The sequence below is a fragment of the Cinclus cinclus genome, chromosome 19 (genome assembly GCF_963662255.1).
Source record: "Cinclus cinclus chromosome 19, bCinCin1.1, whole genome shotgun sequence".
In the NCBI taxonomy this organism is placed as follows: Eukaryota; Metazoa; Chordata; class Aves; order Passeriformes; family Cinclidae; genus Cinclus; species Cinclus cinclus.
In genome coordinates this window covers 11,036,565-11,052,385 of record NC_085064.1, presented here as the reverse complement: position 1 = coordinate 11,052,385, position 15,821 = coordinate 11,036,565, and the positions used below count along the sequence as shown (strand labels likewise).

At 63.3% G+C, this 15,821-nt stretch overlaps 2 protein-coding genes across 3 annotated transcripts; both read right to left on the bottom strand.

Moving 5' to 3' along the window:
- Positions 1-1,632: 1,632 nt before the first annotated feature.
- PHPT1 (phosphohistidine phosphatase 1) lies at positions 1,633-3,164 on the bottom strand. 2 transcript variants are annotated; one of them, XM_062505752.1, is made up of 3 exons: positions 3,013-3,164; positions 2,733-2,857; positions 1,633-1,972 (listed from the first exon to the last, which is right to left on the bottom strand). In XM_062505752.1, exons 1-3 carry the CDS (start codon positions 3,161-3,163, stop codon positions 1,880-1,882), a joined length of 369 nt encoding a protein of 122 aa, XP_062361736.1. In that variant the 5' UTR covers position 3,164; the 3' UTR covers positions 1,633-1,879. The 2 variants fall into 2 exon arrangements, with proteins under 2 accessions (XP_062361736.1, XP_062361735.1); XM_062505751.1 differs by having other exon boundaries at positions 3,022-3,164.
- A 932-nt stretch (positions 3,165-4,096) lies between these two features.
- On the bottom strand, positions 4,097-7,330 carry AJM1 (apical junction component 1 homolog). The gene has a single exon (XM_062505502.1). It carries the CDS (start codon positions 7,328-7,330, stop codon positions 4,097-4,099), a length of 3,234 nt encoding a protein of 1,077 aa, XP_062361486.1.
- Positions 7,331-15,821: the final 8,491 nt, after the last annotated feature.

The following is a 15,821-nucleotide window of genomic DNA, read 5'->3' as shown; positions in this document are numbered from 1 at the left end:
CACACATCTGCCCCTCCCCTTTGCACTGGAGATGCTGGTGCTCCCAGTGTGAGACGTGGGCATACTGGAACAGATTGAGCCAGGGGCAGTGATGATGACCACAGAATAGTACAGAATGGAAGGCACCATGGGAGGTCACCCCATCTCACCCCTCTGCTCCACAAGGGTTCCCTGGAGGATGTGCCCAGATGTTTTTTGAGTATTGCTACAGAAGGAGATTCCCTGATGATGATGATGAGACTTCCCACAAAGAGAGGCTGAGCTGGACATGCCCAGCTTGGAGAAGGTGTAGGGGGATGTCACACAAGCAAGCCCTAGTAGGAGGGTGCAGGGAGCCAACCCCTTGAGCAGGAAGTGTCCCAGTAAGGACTGAGACAACAAGAACATTTGCAAGAACAGCAAACGTCACTTAAAGAAAAACCTTTTTTCCTGTGAGGGCTGTCAAAACCAGAGCAGGCTCCCAAGCTGCTGGGAGGTCCAAGTCAGGAAGATTCTCAAGTCCCACGTGGTCATAGTTCCCAGCAGCCTAATTATAACAAAGAATCATGGAATTCCCTGTGTTGGAAGTGACGCACAAGGACTATGGAGTCCAACTCCTGAACCTGCACAGCACATCCTGGCAACCCCACTATGGTGGACCCACTGGAGCTGGCTCTGCTAGGCCAGTGGATGGACAGGACATCCCAAATGTGCCTCCAAGCTCCATGATCCAGTGATTTGCAGGTTTGCAGCTGACTCCATGTGACTGCTGGGTAACACTTCCCCCAGCACAGGGGAGGGTCACACCTTGCAGGATGGAGGACAAGGCACGGCACACTGAAGTTTTTGCCTATGAAACTCATCTCCCCCATTGTGAGCTTCCTTTGGAGTTTGGGCAAAGGTTGAGCATTGGATACAGGGCACACGCTGAGCTTCTGCACGTTGAACTGACCCTGCATGGCTCTGGATGCAGAGCAAGGAGCCCTCATCCCTGAAGGCATGCAGCAGCAGCAGGATTATGGCCAGGCAGGAGCCGGGTCAGAGACTGACAATGAAATGGGGCTAGGAGGTTTCTCCAGCCCCAACCTCACATGAGAGTGACTGAACCAACCCAGCCTGCAACATCTCCCTGGATCTCTCCAGCCACTGAAGCCTCCAGCAGCTTTTCCCAGTCTCCCCCTACTGCTTCTCACTAGAAGCACAAGCAGGAAGAATCCCTGGGAAATTCTGAGGGACAAGAGCTGGTCCTGGATGGCCAGAGGGATGAAGTCAGGGAGGATGCTCTTCCTCAAGATGTTACCACCTGCTGGAGTGGGAATGGGCATGTTCTTCCCAAACATGTTCCCAGGCAGCTCAGTGGCCCCCCCGCAGGAGATGGGGCTGATCTCTCCCCCATCTACCCTGCCTTTTCCTCCCTCAGGCCTGGGCATTGCTTTCCTCTCTAGTGCCTCAGCCCTTTTCAAGGCCAATTCAGATCCACCTCCCACTGTTCCCACCCCAGACTCTGCCTGCTCCCATGCCAGGCCCTGCTCAAGAGGTAGAAAACCTGGGGGGTCCCTTCCACTGTAAACAGGCACAAGCTGGAGCTGCGAAGGAACAGCCAAGCTGTGAGCATGGCCACCAGAGCAGCTGTGCTCTCCCAATGACTTTAATTCTCACAGATACATGTGGCACCAGGAGGCTGGGGCAGAGCAACCACTGGCTTCACCAGCTTTGCCATGCTAGGGAGCTGGGAGCACCCCACACGAGAACAGTCTAGACAGTGGAGAACGAGTCAGTTCAACACAGAGGGAAAAATCAGAAGAGCCTGGAGCACCGCTGAACACGGGGAGCCTGCTGCCATCACCCCAGCGCTGTGTACAACTGTGCCAGCTCTGGGCTGGCAGCACAGACAGAGGAGTCAGTACCCTTCATCCGCCCAGGTGATCTCATAGTCAGGATACTCGGCCTTCAGCTTCTCTGTGGTCACAGCGTGGTCAGCTCGTCCAAAGCCCTGCATAGGAAAGAGGATTCCCAAGGAGAGCTGGTGGGTGACCGCTGGCAGGGAAGCCCGGCAAATCCCCAGGGCAGCTCAGCTCTGGCAGACCCCAGCAGCAGAGAGGCTGCAAAGCCTCTGCCGACCCCACCTGACTCAAACTGAGGCTGGCATAGCACCCAGGCAAGAAGACAGTGCCACCCTGAAGCTGGGAAAACTGTGGACACTCTGGCCTGGGGACCACCACCCTGCCCTGGTCCTAGCTGGGCTCTGTACTCAGCACTCAGCACAGCTGGTGCTGTAGCACAGCCCTAGGCTGGAATCAGCATCCAGGGACCCACCATGCCAGTGATGTCCCCGAGGGTATCTCCAGTCACGCTTACAAAGCCCCTACAACACCTGACACTCCTGCAGGAACGCATCAGGACACACAAAGTGGGGGATATGGTTCTTGTGTTCTTGTGCAGTCCGATTACCCCTGGCAGCACCTAGCGCTGGGTACAACCACTGCAGGAAACCCGGCGGCTCTGGGTGTGCGGCAGCCCCACAGGCAGGTTCTGGGGAGTTCATGGGGTGACTCTGCTCTGGCCAAGCACCGCTCACCCGAAAGGACTCAGCGAAGTCTCCCCTCCCTGGGGCACTCGGGAGAACGCCCAGGAGCCCCGGGAGCACCGCCCCCCTCACCCCTTCCACCCCCGAGGGGATGCGGTGCCAACTCGGCCGCCGTCAGTGGGACCCACACCGCGACCCTGCGTGGGTTCCCCTGGTTTTCGCTTACCACCGAGTACCCGTAGACGTGGATCTTCCTCTCTTCGGGGCGGTGGGAGAGGCGGCCGCCGCCCAGGCACTCGCAGCTCAGGCCGTGCCGCGCCAGCTCCTCCGCGGTGCGCTCAAACAAGTCGGCTGCAGGAAGGGAGCCGGGGGGGGCGGGGGAGGGGGCGCGGGGACCCCCCGCCTCAGCCACCGCCCCATGACGGGCCAGATCCCCGCCAAGCCCCCGGGACCCGCGGCCGCTTCCCTCGGCACCCCGGGCCACAGCCCCGCCCCGCACTTCCGACGCCCCTCACCGTGGTACTCGGCCCAACCGTGACCTCGCACGACGTCCTTGGCGGGCGCGCCGGCCCCGCGCACCCGTACCAGCACGTACTTGAAGACACCATCACCATCGATCTGCACGTCCGGCACCCGCGACAGCGCCTCGCCCGCCATCGCTGCGGCCCTGCCCGTGTTCCCGCCTCCTCCGCCCAGCGTCCAACCAGCGCCCAGCCCCTGCCCATGTTCCCGCCTCCTCCGCCCAGCGTCCAACCAGCGCCCAGCCCCTGCCCGCGTTCCCGCCTCCTCCGCCCAGCGCCCAACCAGCGCTCGCGGAGCCAGGCCCCGCCCATAGCCGGCGCGAGGTCCTGCTGGGCAGCGGCTGTGGGGACGGAAGCTGGTCCCGGTCCCGGTGTCGGTCCCGGCGGTGGGGTCGGTAGTGGGGAGTGAGGCTGGAGTGGCGACACGGGCGACCCGGATGACGGGCGTTGGCCACGGCCCCAGCTCCCCCTCCCCTTACCTGATGGCCTCCACGGCCGCCCCTCACTGGCGATTACCCCCTACCCCGGTCAGACATCCCCCCGCCCGCCCCCCCCCCCGGATCCCCCGCCGCGGCCGCTGCCCCCCTCCCCCGGCAGCGTCCAGGGACCCCCAGCCCATCCCCGCTCTGTGCCCAGAGCCCGCGTGAGACCCCTAGGGCCCCCCCCAGCACCTGACGCTGCCGCAGCAACACGCCCAGGATACACAGACACGGTGTGGACACGGTCCTGGCGCAGCCCAACCCCAGACGCTGGGTATGGCCGCTGCGAGAGCCCCGGCGCTGAGGGGGCTCCGGGGCAGTGTGGGGGGCTCTGGGTGCGTGGCAGCCTGGTGGGCAGGGTTTGGGGGTTGCGGGGCGCCCCCGCTCTGGCCAAGCACCGCTCACCCGAGAGGGCTCTGCAGAGGCTCGCCAGGCTCTGGGCTCCAGGGCTAACATCGGGCTGTGCTCTCGTCACCCCCCGCTCCCACAGCACTGCCGGCCGCCCGCAGCCCCCTTCCCTTGGTGTAACAGCCGAGGGGGTTCTGTCAGGACAGCACGTATCTACAGAGGGGGTGACCCCCGCCCTGTGTTCACATGATATCGTCCAGGAGGTTGGGGCTGGCCACCCAGTCGAGGGTGCGAGGCTCAGAGGCCGCCATAATCATGCACATGAACTGTTTGCCCGTCCTCTTGTCGATGGGGTAGATGGTGGTGGGGGTGAAGCGCTTGTTACTCTCCACGAAGTCGCAGAGCTGCTCGTAGACAGCAGGGAACTCGTGCCGCAGGAAGACGCCGCGGATGCGCAGCTCCCGCTGGATGTTGATGAAGCAGACCTCCCGTGCCTTCCGGCCCTCCTCTCCCTCCTTGTCGATGTCCGCCGTGCCAGGCGGTGGCGTCAGGATCAACGTTTCCATGTCCCGCTCCTTCTTCATGATCTTCTCGGGGCTGGAGGAGGCTAAGGCCACCTTGGCATATTTCCTGACCGTCGGCACCTGCATCTTCGGTGACGGCCTCTCTGGCACTTTCTGGGTGACAGCCACGGTTACATTCAGCAGGAAACATTCGTTGGGGTCGTACTGGTTGCCTGTCTCCCGCAGCTCCTGGGCATATTCCCCCAGGTTGTCCGAGTAGCTGTCCAGCTCCCGCAGGGACAGGTACGTGGGGGACATCAGCAGGCTCTCCAGCCCAAACTGGAGAAAGTTCTCGGCCGAGCCCGCATTCGGGAACCCCAGGAAGAGTACGCCGCGGCCGCGGGAGAGATATCCCACCTTGGCAATGCGGGAGAAAGCCTTGTGCACCTCGGTGTTCTCACGGCAGAACTGCAGGACATGGCGGCAGACGCTGCCCACCCGCCCGTACACGCAGCTGGCCTTGTGCGTGTCCCAGTCCTCACGCCGGCAGTGCCGGGAGCAGTAGTAGGTGTAGCAGCTGTGGCACGATTTGAAGTAGAGGCAGGCGTTGAACATGGTCTCTGTGCGCCGGCACTTGGCGTTGGAGCACATCATCATGTCGTCTTCCTCAGCACTCAGGTCAGGCGAGCAGTCTTCTGGTGACTTTTCAAAGGGGCCAGTGGCCGGTGGGGCGGGTGGGCGGCGCGGGGTGCCAGCATGAGAGCTGGGTCCCGGCTGCTCCTTGGTGGGTCGGGGTCCCTCGGACACATTGTGAGGGACCCGCCTGCCCTCACCCTGCCGTGGGGGGCCCGAGGTGCTGCTGCTCAGTAGCTGCTTGAGCTGCTCCGCGAGGCTGTCCCTGTCCCCGGCGCGGTGGCCCGGTGCTGGCTTATAGTCAATGACAAGGTCGGTGATAAGCTCGTCCAGCTGCTCCAGACTGCGCTGGCGTGCTGAGCCACTCTCCCTGGGGCTGGGCTGTGGGGCACAGGGCACAGCGTAGGGCCCGTGCTCCCTCCCCGCATCCAGCATGTCCCAGCTGGCTGAGCGCCTCTCGCTCCGGCCCAGCCCTTCGGCACGGATGTCATTGTCGGTGATGGTGATCTCTGGCGTGACGTACCAGGAGCGGCCTGGGGGCCCGCGGCTGCCATTGGCGTGCACCCGCTCGAGGATGGAGCTCTCGGAGAGGGACAGGGCCGCGTAGCGCTTGGGTGAGCTTGACAGGTTGATCACCACAGGCTGCCGGCGTTCCTCAGGGGATAAGGCACGGGGTTCGTGGGTGAGCAGGTTCTCATAGCTGCGCCCACGCTGCAGGGCCTCCTCCCTGCGCGCTGCCGGCGCCAGGATATTATCCCAGGATTTGGAGTAGTGCTGGCTCTCGCGGCCGAGCCGTGGTGGAGTCACGCCGTAGCTGGCGTGCCAGGAGGAGAACATGGCCTCCCGCCCAGCCGGTTGCGGGGTGAAGCGTGACAGTTGCAGGCTCTGGTAGGGCAGCGTGGCCCGCTCGGGGCAGTACCAGTCTCCAAAGTGCAGGGGCTGCGCACTTCGGGGCGGGGGACACGTGCGCGACAGCATCTCCCGTTCCCGGTACTTCCCATAGTCCTCAGCATAGAACAGCCGGGCGGAGGAGCCGAGGGCTGGGTATGTCCGAGCGTCCTCAGTGTACAGGGTTTTGATAGGGGTCCCACGCGGGGTATAGTAGCGGGGCTCATCCCCATAGAAGGTGCGGGCAGGTGCCTCCTGCACCGGGTAACCCCGTGCCTCCTCCACGTACAACGTCCGGGGCGGCATCGTATGAACAGCAGCCTTGGCCGGGTCCTCGGTGTAGAAGGGCTGGGGCATGGCATGGCGGCTGTGGTAGGGGTAGCTGGCATAGCCAGAGCTGCGGAGTGGCATGGCAGGGCTGGGGCACCGCGCTGACTCCTCTGCGTAGAAGAACTTGGCTGGGACACCGGGGGCTGAAAAGGTCATGCAGCCTCTGTCGGGGTACTCCCTGAATTCCCGTGAGGCTGGCACCGGCACTGTCTGGTATGCCAGGGCCCGGGGGTCTGTCTCGTAGTACTCACCGGGGTAGGGCAGCAGGGGAGGGTCCCCGCTGTAGGAGTCGCTGGGGGTGGGCGTGCGGGACGTGGATGCCTGCCGGCTCCCTGGCACGGTCAGGCTGCGGGTGGTCCCAGGGGTGCGGGGCCAGCGTGGCGGCTCCGGACGGTTTGGAGCTGCCCTCAGGCTCCGCGCCGTGTGCACCAGCACTGCCTCGTCTGGCTTGATGTCCACTCGGCACTTGACGTGGGGGCTGGCGCCCACCTTGGCCCCCGGCCCTTCCTCGTAGCAATTGCTGCCCAGGCAGAGCGGTGAGATACGGCTGACGCTGCTGCGCTGCGGCTGCAGTTTGATGGGGTGAACCTCGTTGGCCAGCGCCCGCAGCGGCATCGGGCCCTCGCGGCGCGGCGAGGGATCAGTGTGGGAGGGCTCTCGTGCCACCCGCAGTACCTCCCGCCCACGCCGGGCTGGCGGCGGTGATGCCGCCACGGTGATGGGCACGGGGGTCAGGGTGGACTTAACCCGCGGGGCGCTCTTGGAGCGGGCCCGGCGCTTCGTCTCGGTCCGCGGCGCGGGGGCTCTGCCGCTGTAAGGCTCTGGCTTTGGCGGCGCCTGCCTGCCCGGTGGCCCCGGCATGGGCTCGGGCATGCCGGGGCGCGGGCAGGCGCGCTCCATGGCCGGGGGGTTTCCCAGCTCTTCCAGCGACTCGATGAAATCGAAACTTCTACAGTGGCGCTTGTTGAAGGGCTGCGGCTCGCGGGACAGGGAGGAGGACATGGAGGCGTCACATTGTGCCAGGGGCTGACAGACAACGGAATCCCCAGGGGCTGCTGTCGCCACCTTGATGTCTTGGTACACCGTGGACACCAGGATGTCAGGTGGGTCTGTTCGTGTCATCTTAAAAGTGACTCTTCTCCCACCACTTCCCTGTCACACAGCCTCAGAGGACGGTAGCCCACCCTGCAAGAGAACACATGAGGTGCCTCAGTCCTGGAGTGACCTCGTATCAATCCCCACAGCTCCTGGCTCAGAGCTAGGGGTTGGCCATCTCTTCAGAAATGAAAGTCTGGGGGCACCCCAGCCTCCACTGCTGCTGTTGAAAGTCAGTCAACTGGAGGAAGAAACTGGAAAAAGTCTCCAGATACAGGATGCAAATCATGGAGCAGGTGGCAGGACACCCATGGGGGCAGCCAGGGAGCTCTGCATACCAGCTCAGCACAGTGAGAGGAGAACACAGAGTACTGTGCCCTCTTCCTGGGCCGCGGGACACAGGGACTGTCTTGCATAATCACATGAATTGGCAGTGCTGAGCAGGGCTGTGGGGGTTCAGCACCAGGGTTTTCAATGGAGAGTGTGTGCTCAGCCCTGGTGAGAGCACCAGAGTGGTGAGGGGTCTCCTGGGACTGTGTGTACCCATGTCCCTGCACCAGCACTGTAGGGGGGAACAGGGCCCAGGGACAGGCACCATGAGCACCCATGATGGGGCCTGGGAAGCCCCCACAGTCTAGGGCTCTATAGGAGCCAGGAGCCACAACTCCCTGTGGTAGCTGCACCCACTGTGGCCCACAAACACCCCTGTGGGGTGGTCACAGTGCTGGCTATGCAGAGTTGCATCACTCCCTGGGTCTTTCAGACCAGGGGTGGCCCCAGGGGTGGCAGAGGGGTGCTGTGGTGGGTGCCCCAACCCACATGTCAGCAGTGATTCCTGCATCACCTCCCTGTGCCAGAGGAGCTGCGCTGGCTCAGTACCCTCTGGCTTTGTTGTCTTCTGATTCCCACGGCTGTGACATGTCCCCAGGGCTGGAGAACAAGTGTGACAGTGGCTTCAGCTGCTGTGGGATATGGGGGTCTGACACCCACTGTGTGCCAGCACCAAACACCCCAGTGCTCTGGGATAAAGCTGTTGGGTGGCCAGGGTGGGCAGAGTCCCCAGCCACAGTGTGATACATCTGTGTGACGATGAGGACATCAGCACAGGATTCCCACAGTGCATGGGGAGGGACAGAGGAAGGGGTCTGCCCACAGGAATAAGTGGGTTGTAGCACTGACCTTCCCCACCACCACTTCAAGGGCTGCCATGGGTTGCCACCAGCACTGGGGGATGTGTACCATCTCTGTCCACAGTGGGGACCCTCCCAGCTGTCGCCTCATCACATCCTCTGAGTGTTGGGTGTTGTGGCCACCGAGGGCCTGGGTGTGCTGGTTGATGCTGGCTGCTCTGTGTTGCACTAAAAGTGGGTGAGCACTTGGCTTTAAAGAGCAGCAGAGGACGACAGGGAAGATGTTTCTTGGAGGAAAGGAATTGACTTTATTTAGCCAGAAACATTGACTACACAAAGATGGGGAGGGGTCTTGGGTTCCTCCTCATTACCTGCCCCAAAGCTGGGGGGTGCAGATGCCAGAACTGAGGTGACTCCAGTAGGCTTGGGGTGTCTGTCCATGTGATGGCCTGAGAAGAGCAAGATGCCATGAGAAAGGAGATGAGCATCTCAGTGCCTCCCTGCAGAGCTGGGAGGGCAGGTTTTCCCCCATAGAGGTGGCCCAGTATTGGCTCTGCCATGTTGCAGTATGTGGGAGGTGGGCTGGATCTGGCAAGGCAGCACCCCACGCCACAGCAATAGTGACAGTGGCATTGGGAAGCCCATTCCTGTGGTGTTGTGGTGGCTGGTAGGCAGGGAACTGTAGCCCAGGGTCCTACCTGGTCCAGCAGCGACAGTGAGGGGGTGGGTGGCCTGAGGTGGCTGAGGGGCCTGTGGCAGCTCCATCCCAGCACTGCAAAACAAAGAAGGCATGTGAGGCTCCTGGGGCTCCCCCAGTGTGGTGGAGGTGTGTCTTCTGGGGCCATGGATGCCTTGTGAGCACATGGAGCACCCCAAGAGACCCCTGCAGCCAAAGCCTCACTGAACCAAAAAAAGAACTTTCACCCAGCGAGGCTACTGTGCACATCCCTATGCACATGGATGTGGATGCTGCATCCCACAGCACCAGTGTCTTCCACCCACTGAGCAGCACCCACCGCCGGTGGAGCTGTGGGGTTGCTATGGTTTCTCCAAATTATTCCTCATCTGCGAGGACAGTGTGGGTGAGGACAGCGTGGGTGCCCTGAGGGGGAGGCTGCTTGGGGAGCTGCAGCTCTGTGGCAGCACAGGGAGAGCAGAGCCCTCACAAAGCTGCAGGAACCCTCTGCCTATTGAGGGGGACAAAGCCACGATGGCCCCACAGTGCTGACAGTGCCATTATTCTCATACCCACATACCCACCAGCCTCTGACACCGACTCTGCAGCAAGAGGGTTGGTTTTGCATCCCCTCTGCTCTCCAACCCCCCACTCGGTGGGCAGTTAGATGTCCCCGGTTGGTTAGATGTCCCTTTCACCCCCAGCGCTCCCCACTTTCAGCAGGCATCAGCCTCCCTACCCGGCGTGCCCACACGGTGTCACCCCGCGGATGTGACACTTGCCGGCAGAATTTGCAGAGTGCCCACGGAGCAGACGGGAGCCGCCACCCGAAGGGTCCTGCCCTTGCTCCCTGCACGGGCCCGGGAACTGCTCCTGCCGTGCCGCCCGTGAGCACCGGGCTCCGGCAGCACGAGGGCATGGGCCAGAGGCGACTGCACTGCCAGAGGAGCCCACGGAGGATGCCAGGAACTGGGTCGCTGTCTGCATGTGCCACATGTGGGCTGTGAGGGGAGGGGTGCGGACCCCACACTGCCCGTGCAGTGCAGTGACCTGTCTGCCCCATAACCACAGCGGGCACTGCCTGTACACTGCCCACACACCGCCTATACACTGCCCCGAGCTGCCCATACATACAGCCCTGCCAGTGCACGGCCTGTCTGTGTTGCCCTCAGCACTGCCCGGGCACTGCCCACTTGCCGCCTGTCCCTGCACATGGCAAGGGCTGCTGCCGGCCCATCCTGCTCTTCGTGCCCTGCCAGGGCACTGCCCCGTGCACCCTGCCCACACACTGCGCACCCTGCACACACACTGCCCACCCTGCCCAACACTGCCTGGGCATTGCTGCCCACCCTGCCTGCTTGCTGCCCACGCACGTCCTGCTGAGCAGGCAGGAGCGCTGCAGTGGGTACGGTGCCTGCACATGCTGAGCGCTGAGCACGCTGCACTGCACTGCCCTTCCCCCCCGCTCCAGCACACACTGTGCTGCACCGGGCCCACTGCCTGCACAACCCCGCGGGCACGGCCAGCAGCACTAGCGCTGCCCCGAGGGCTACCCTGAGTGCACCAGCGGCCCCTGCATCGGGACACGCAGCCAAGGACAGCATCTTGCTGGGACAGCATCTTGCTGCAAACACTGTGCTCGAGCAGACCATGCTGGAGGTCCCACTAACAGCTGCTGTGGGGGCAGTGTCTGTGCCCGCCGTGCCCTCTCGCAGCAAAGCTTGTGCGCACGGGCCTGTGCACAGTGCCTGTATCAGCGGAACACCGATGGCTGCTGCTGCCTGGGCACTTCCCGCACCCGGGGCTGGCAGCCGACACGATCTGTGGCGAGGGAGCCTACTGTCCCCCCCACCCCTGCTTCGTATCCGTGGCACTGCCCGCTGTGCCACCCCCAGGATACGGACACCATACCCTATGCCCGTCCCTGTGGTGGTTGCCTGCCCTGCACATCAGACAGTCCCTCCACACACTCTCTGTGCTTCCCAGCCTCTCAGCCCCTGATACTGCCACATCACCCCTAGTCCCTGCCCCAAGCCCAGGCACAGATGACTGCCAAACCCCAACCCAGCATGTGCCCCCGGAGGGGTCATCCTGCCGGGGAGAGCAGCACCCCGGCCCAGGAGGGTATCCCCGGTGCCGGCATCCAGGTTGGGATGAACAGCACCCCAGGGTGCAGGGGACGCCTGACCCCTGGCCCCTCTAGTCCCTCAGCCTGGGGAGCACTCGCAAAAAGGCAAGGCCGGGGGGCTGGGGCACCCCGGAAGGACGAGTGGGGCTGGGACTGGGTGAACGGTGCATGGGGCGGGTCTGTCCCGGGTGCTGCCGCAGACACCTGGGCGACGGCCCCGGCCACCCCCGCCCCGCTGCGTACCGGCACCGGGCGGCACCGGGCCCGCTGGGCCGCGCAGGGCGCTGAGCTGGGCACCGGGGGGAGGGGTGAAATGGCCCAGCCCGAGCCCTGCGGCGAGATGGAACGAAGATGAGGATGAGGTTGGGGGTGAGATGGGGGTGGCTATAGGGATGGGATGGGGCACATTGGGAGTATGGACAACCCCGAAATAGCGCTGCGATGGGGTGGGATGACTCGGCTCGGATGCACGGGATGGGGATGGCCCCGGTGAGGCTGGGGGAATGGAGGGAACACAGCTAGATGGGGATGGGGATATGGGGCACAGGGCGATGGTGTTGGGAGCCTGGGGGTTGGGCTGCCCCGGGAGGATCTCCGGGGGATAGGATGGGGATGTGGAACACGGAGGAGGGGGGCGAAGGGGGAAGATAAAATGTGATGCGATGCGAGGCGACGATGGGGGTGGGGCGGGGGGCGCGAGGGGCTGGCCCCGTCCGAGGCCCCCGGGGTACAGCAAACCCCAGCCCCCTGCCCGGGACCCCCTTACCTGCTCCGCGCCAGCCGCTCTGGCGGCCCCCGCCGCATCCCCCAGCCGTCGCTGCTGCGCTAGGCTGGGGCTGCCGTCGCCCCGGGGACCATGGTCCGGCTCCGCCCGATCCGGCAAGGCAAGGTTCGGCACGGCGGGGCGCAGCACGGCACACCACGGCTCGGCCCAACGCTCTGCCGCCGCTTGTTTTCCCATAAATACGGCAGGCGGAGTTACCGGTGGGGCCGGGACCGGAGCCTCCCCCGGCACCGCCCCCAGACCGGTCCTCATCCCCATTATCCCCATCCCCATCCACCTCCACTCCCCCGCCGGGCCCCGGTTCTCGGTCCCGCCCCCACCCCTCGCAGTATCCCCTCTTCCCCCTAGAGCTCTGGTGTCATCCCTCAGGAGGTTCCTCCGCACCATGGATGTGAGTGTCCGCGGGACCCCCGGTGCCCACACTGTGTGCAGAGACTCTACGGTCCTTGCAGGCACCTGCCCTTGCAACGGCAGCCCCCCAGTGTCGGCAGCACTCCAGGCCTGTCCTGCCTGACCTTTCCCCATCACCGTGGCCCTGCATGTCCAAGGCCGACAGGACAGCGAAATCCCCTGCTAAGCTCCTCCATGGAATGGCCTCGTTTTCCCAGAGTCTCCGGGGCTGTTGCTGCCTGTGGTGGCCAGAGCCTACAGGGACGTTCAGTGATGGAGTTGGACGAAGGAGGCATAGAGCAGCTCCCGGCACATTCTGGCCCTAGTGTCTCCAGCACAGCACAGCCCCTGAGTCACAGCTGTGCCTCACTTTCCTCTGTCACCTCCTTGAGCTGGCCTCCACTGCCCACAGCTCCGGCGAAGCCCCAGCACTGCTGTGAGTGCCCTGGCAAGGGACCATGGCCATGGCCCTGGGACACACCGGTACGTCTGAGTCCTGATCCAAGAGTGCTGCTCTTCACGTGTTTCTGCATGGCAAGTGTGCCCCGGGATTTGCTTGATTCAAAATCCCTGTCGCCAACACCATTTCCTTTCTCCACTGCAGCACCAGGTACAGCGTTCCACTGTCTCTGGTGCCTGCACCAGGCAGTGCAGAGCTGGCAGGCCTGTGGCAGGCTGGCCCTGCTGTGGTTCCTGCAGGAATGCCCCTGGGAGAAGTGAGTATTGCCGAGTCCACTGGGACGAGCAGTAGGTGCCCTGGGGACCGCCTGAGCACCAGGAATTCATTGCACTGTCGAGTTGCAGAGGAGCAGGGTCAGCCTGTCCCAGCTGCACACACGGGGCCAAGATATCCCCGGAGCCCCTGCACCATGTTCAGACGGGCCCCATCACCACATCCCCCCTCCCCCCCGCACTCCCATGTTCCTCTCTGCAGGACACAGGGCTCCGGCTGCTGGTCCAGCCGCTCCCGCTGCCCCCGGCTTCCTGCCCCCGCGGTCCCCGCCGTGCTGCTCCATCTGGTCCCGCCTGTTGCCAGCCCCGAGCACCGCCGATGTGGCAGTTGATGCACGCCGGAGCACCCGCAGGCTCCACATCCCCCGTGGGTGCAATCACCCGAACGATGCAAGAGCCCATCCCTGTGGAATGCAGAGTCCCGGCATGGAGGAGTATGCTGCCCTTAGGGCATCCCCTACAGTGCCACCCTCTGTCCATGCAGCTGTGGCCCTGGATGACACATACTTGGACTGAGGTCACTTTCCGGAGCTCTGGGCTTTGGAGCAGCCACAGGTCTGAAATCAGGGAACAAACGGGCTGGACCATGTCCCCCAGGCCCCATGGCAGGGGGAAGTGGGACCATCTGCTCCCTGTGTGAGGCTGCTATTCCAGGCTGGAAATTGCTTAGGGAGCCAGCTGGACCGCGGGCAGGTCTCCATGAACCGGAGATGGCAGCGCCATGTCATGTGCTTAGGGTAATAAGGCTCTGGACACTGTCTTCCTCTCCTGCTCCTCCTCCTCCTTGAGCCAGTGGCAGTCTGTGGCAGAGATCTCCCTCGAGGAGGCTGGAGCTGAAGCCTACAATTGTGCTGGCTGCTCAGAGCTGTCACCTGCCCTGACCACAGGGCCATGCTGCTGCTTTGGGCTGTGACACCTCGGGTTCCCAGTCTGCGGCACTCAGGCAGTGGAGACAAACCCAGCCCCACGGGAGCTGAGTGAGTGGCAGGGCTGGGGGTCTGCCCCTGAGCTGGTGCCCACCACCCAGAGGGGTGGCAGCCCCTCAGATGGAGGGGGTCCCCTTGGCACAGCTATGTGTGCAGCAGGACTCAGCAGGTTGGGATGGAAATGTGCCCTATCCCTGTGTGTAGGACAGAGGTGCTGGGCCCCTGCCATGGCTCTGCGGGTCCAGGCTTGTCCCTGGCAGAGCTGCTGGGGCCCCTGTTCTGCTGTGGGAACATGTGAGTAGCCAGAGTGATCCCACAAGCCTGGCTCCTGCAATCTACAAGGAGAAGGCCAGTCTGGTGCCTGTCCCCAGGCAGGAGCAGCTCCTGTCCCTGTATCTGGGCTGCCCCACTGTGGCTTGCTGGTCAAGGCCAGGAGCAGACAATCTGGGCCAGTGTGGTGGCAAATCCCTCTTTCTGTGGGGCTTTTTGCCTCTTTGGTGCCGAGTCCTCCCCCACACCCCACAGGGAACAGAGCCACAATGTTCACTGTGCACCTGTGACTCAGTTTCCCCATCTGCAGGTGACATACTTAGTTCTGCTGGGCCCCATCCAAAGGGGAAACTGAGGCACAAAGGAGCAACATGCCCAAAGGTCACCCTGGAAGTCTGTGGTGACTCTGGACACTTGGTGAGACCCAAAGCAGGGCATATCACATCCCGGGAAGGACATGGTTAGGGGTGGGGGGGTCACACCTAACCTACACAGCTGCAAAGTTGGGAGGATGGGAGTGGGTTGGGGAACCCCAACCCTCCCCAAAGACTGATTCATTGAGGCCACACTGAGAGCTCACTGTGAGATTTGACACTAACCTGGCACAGGATATTGGTGCAGCTCAGACCAGGAAGGGGCCACCCAACACAGGAGCCCCCCATGCCTGCCCTGGGGATGCTGACCCTGGTGGGGCCGGACATGGTGGCAGAGGGCAGTCTCCAAACCTGCTGGGCTGGGGGCTCTCCTGGCCCAGCCCTCATGTCACACCAGGAACTGGGACTTGGGGAGGCAGAGCAATGAGGTCAGGGACAGGGGAGACTGCAGGGACCACAGGGACATAAGCAGGGGAGCACAGCTCTGACTGGGCCAGCATGGAGCAGTTTTGAAGCATTAGAAGGACCTTTCTGGGCATTTGCAAAACATGAGGGCCAGAGACTCACCAGGAGGCAGGTAGGGGCAGGAGCAGGTGGGTAGTGAGGTGAGGACTTCACAATATGGGTTTTCTCCAGGATGCCTGTGGCAGCAGCAACTGCCCCAGCAGGCATGGAGGCCATCCCAACACAAAGGCCAGCTGTGGCACCAGCTGTCCCTGGGCAGGCTGACCTGTCACCTCTGTGTGACAGCTGGAAGGACAGAGGATAAGACCCCAGCCAGGAGGAGCTGACAGAACAGAGGGATGGAGCCCCAGGGGTTGTCCAGCCTGGAGAAGGAGACCTCTGAGCCCCTTCCAGAGCCTAAAGGGGCTCCAGGAGACCTGTAGAGTGACTTGGGACGAGGGCTGGAGGGACAGGACACAGGGAATGGCTTCCCGCTGCCAGAGGGCAGGGATGGATGGGATATTGGGAAGGAATTGTTCCCTGGGAGGGTGGGCAGGCCCTGGCACAGGGTGCCCAGAGCAGCTGTGGCTGCCCCTGGATCCCTGGAAGGGTCCGAGGCCAGGTTGGACACTGGGGCTTGGAGCAACCTGGGATGGTGGAATGA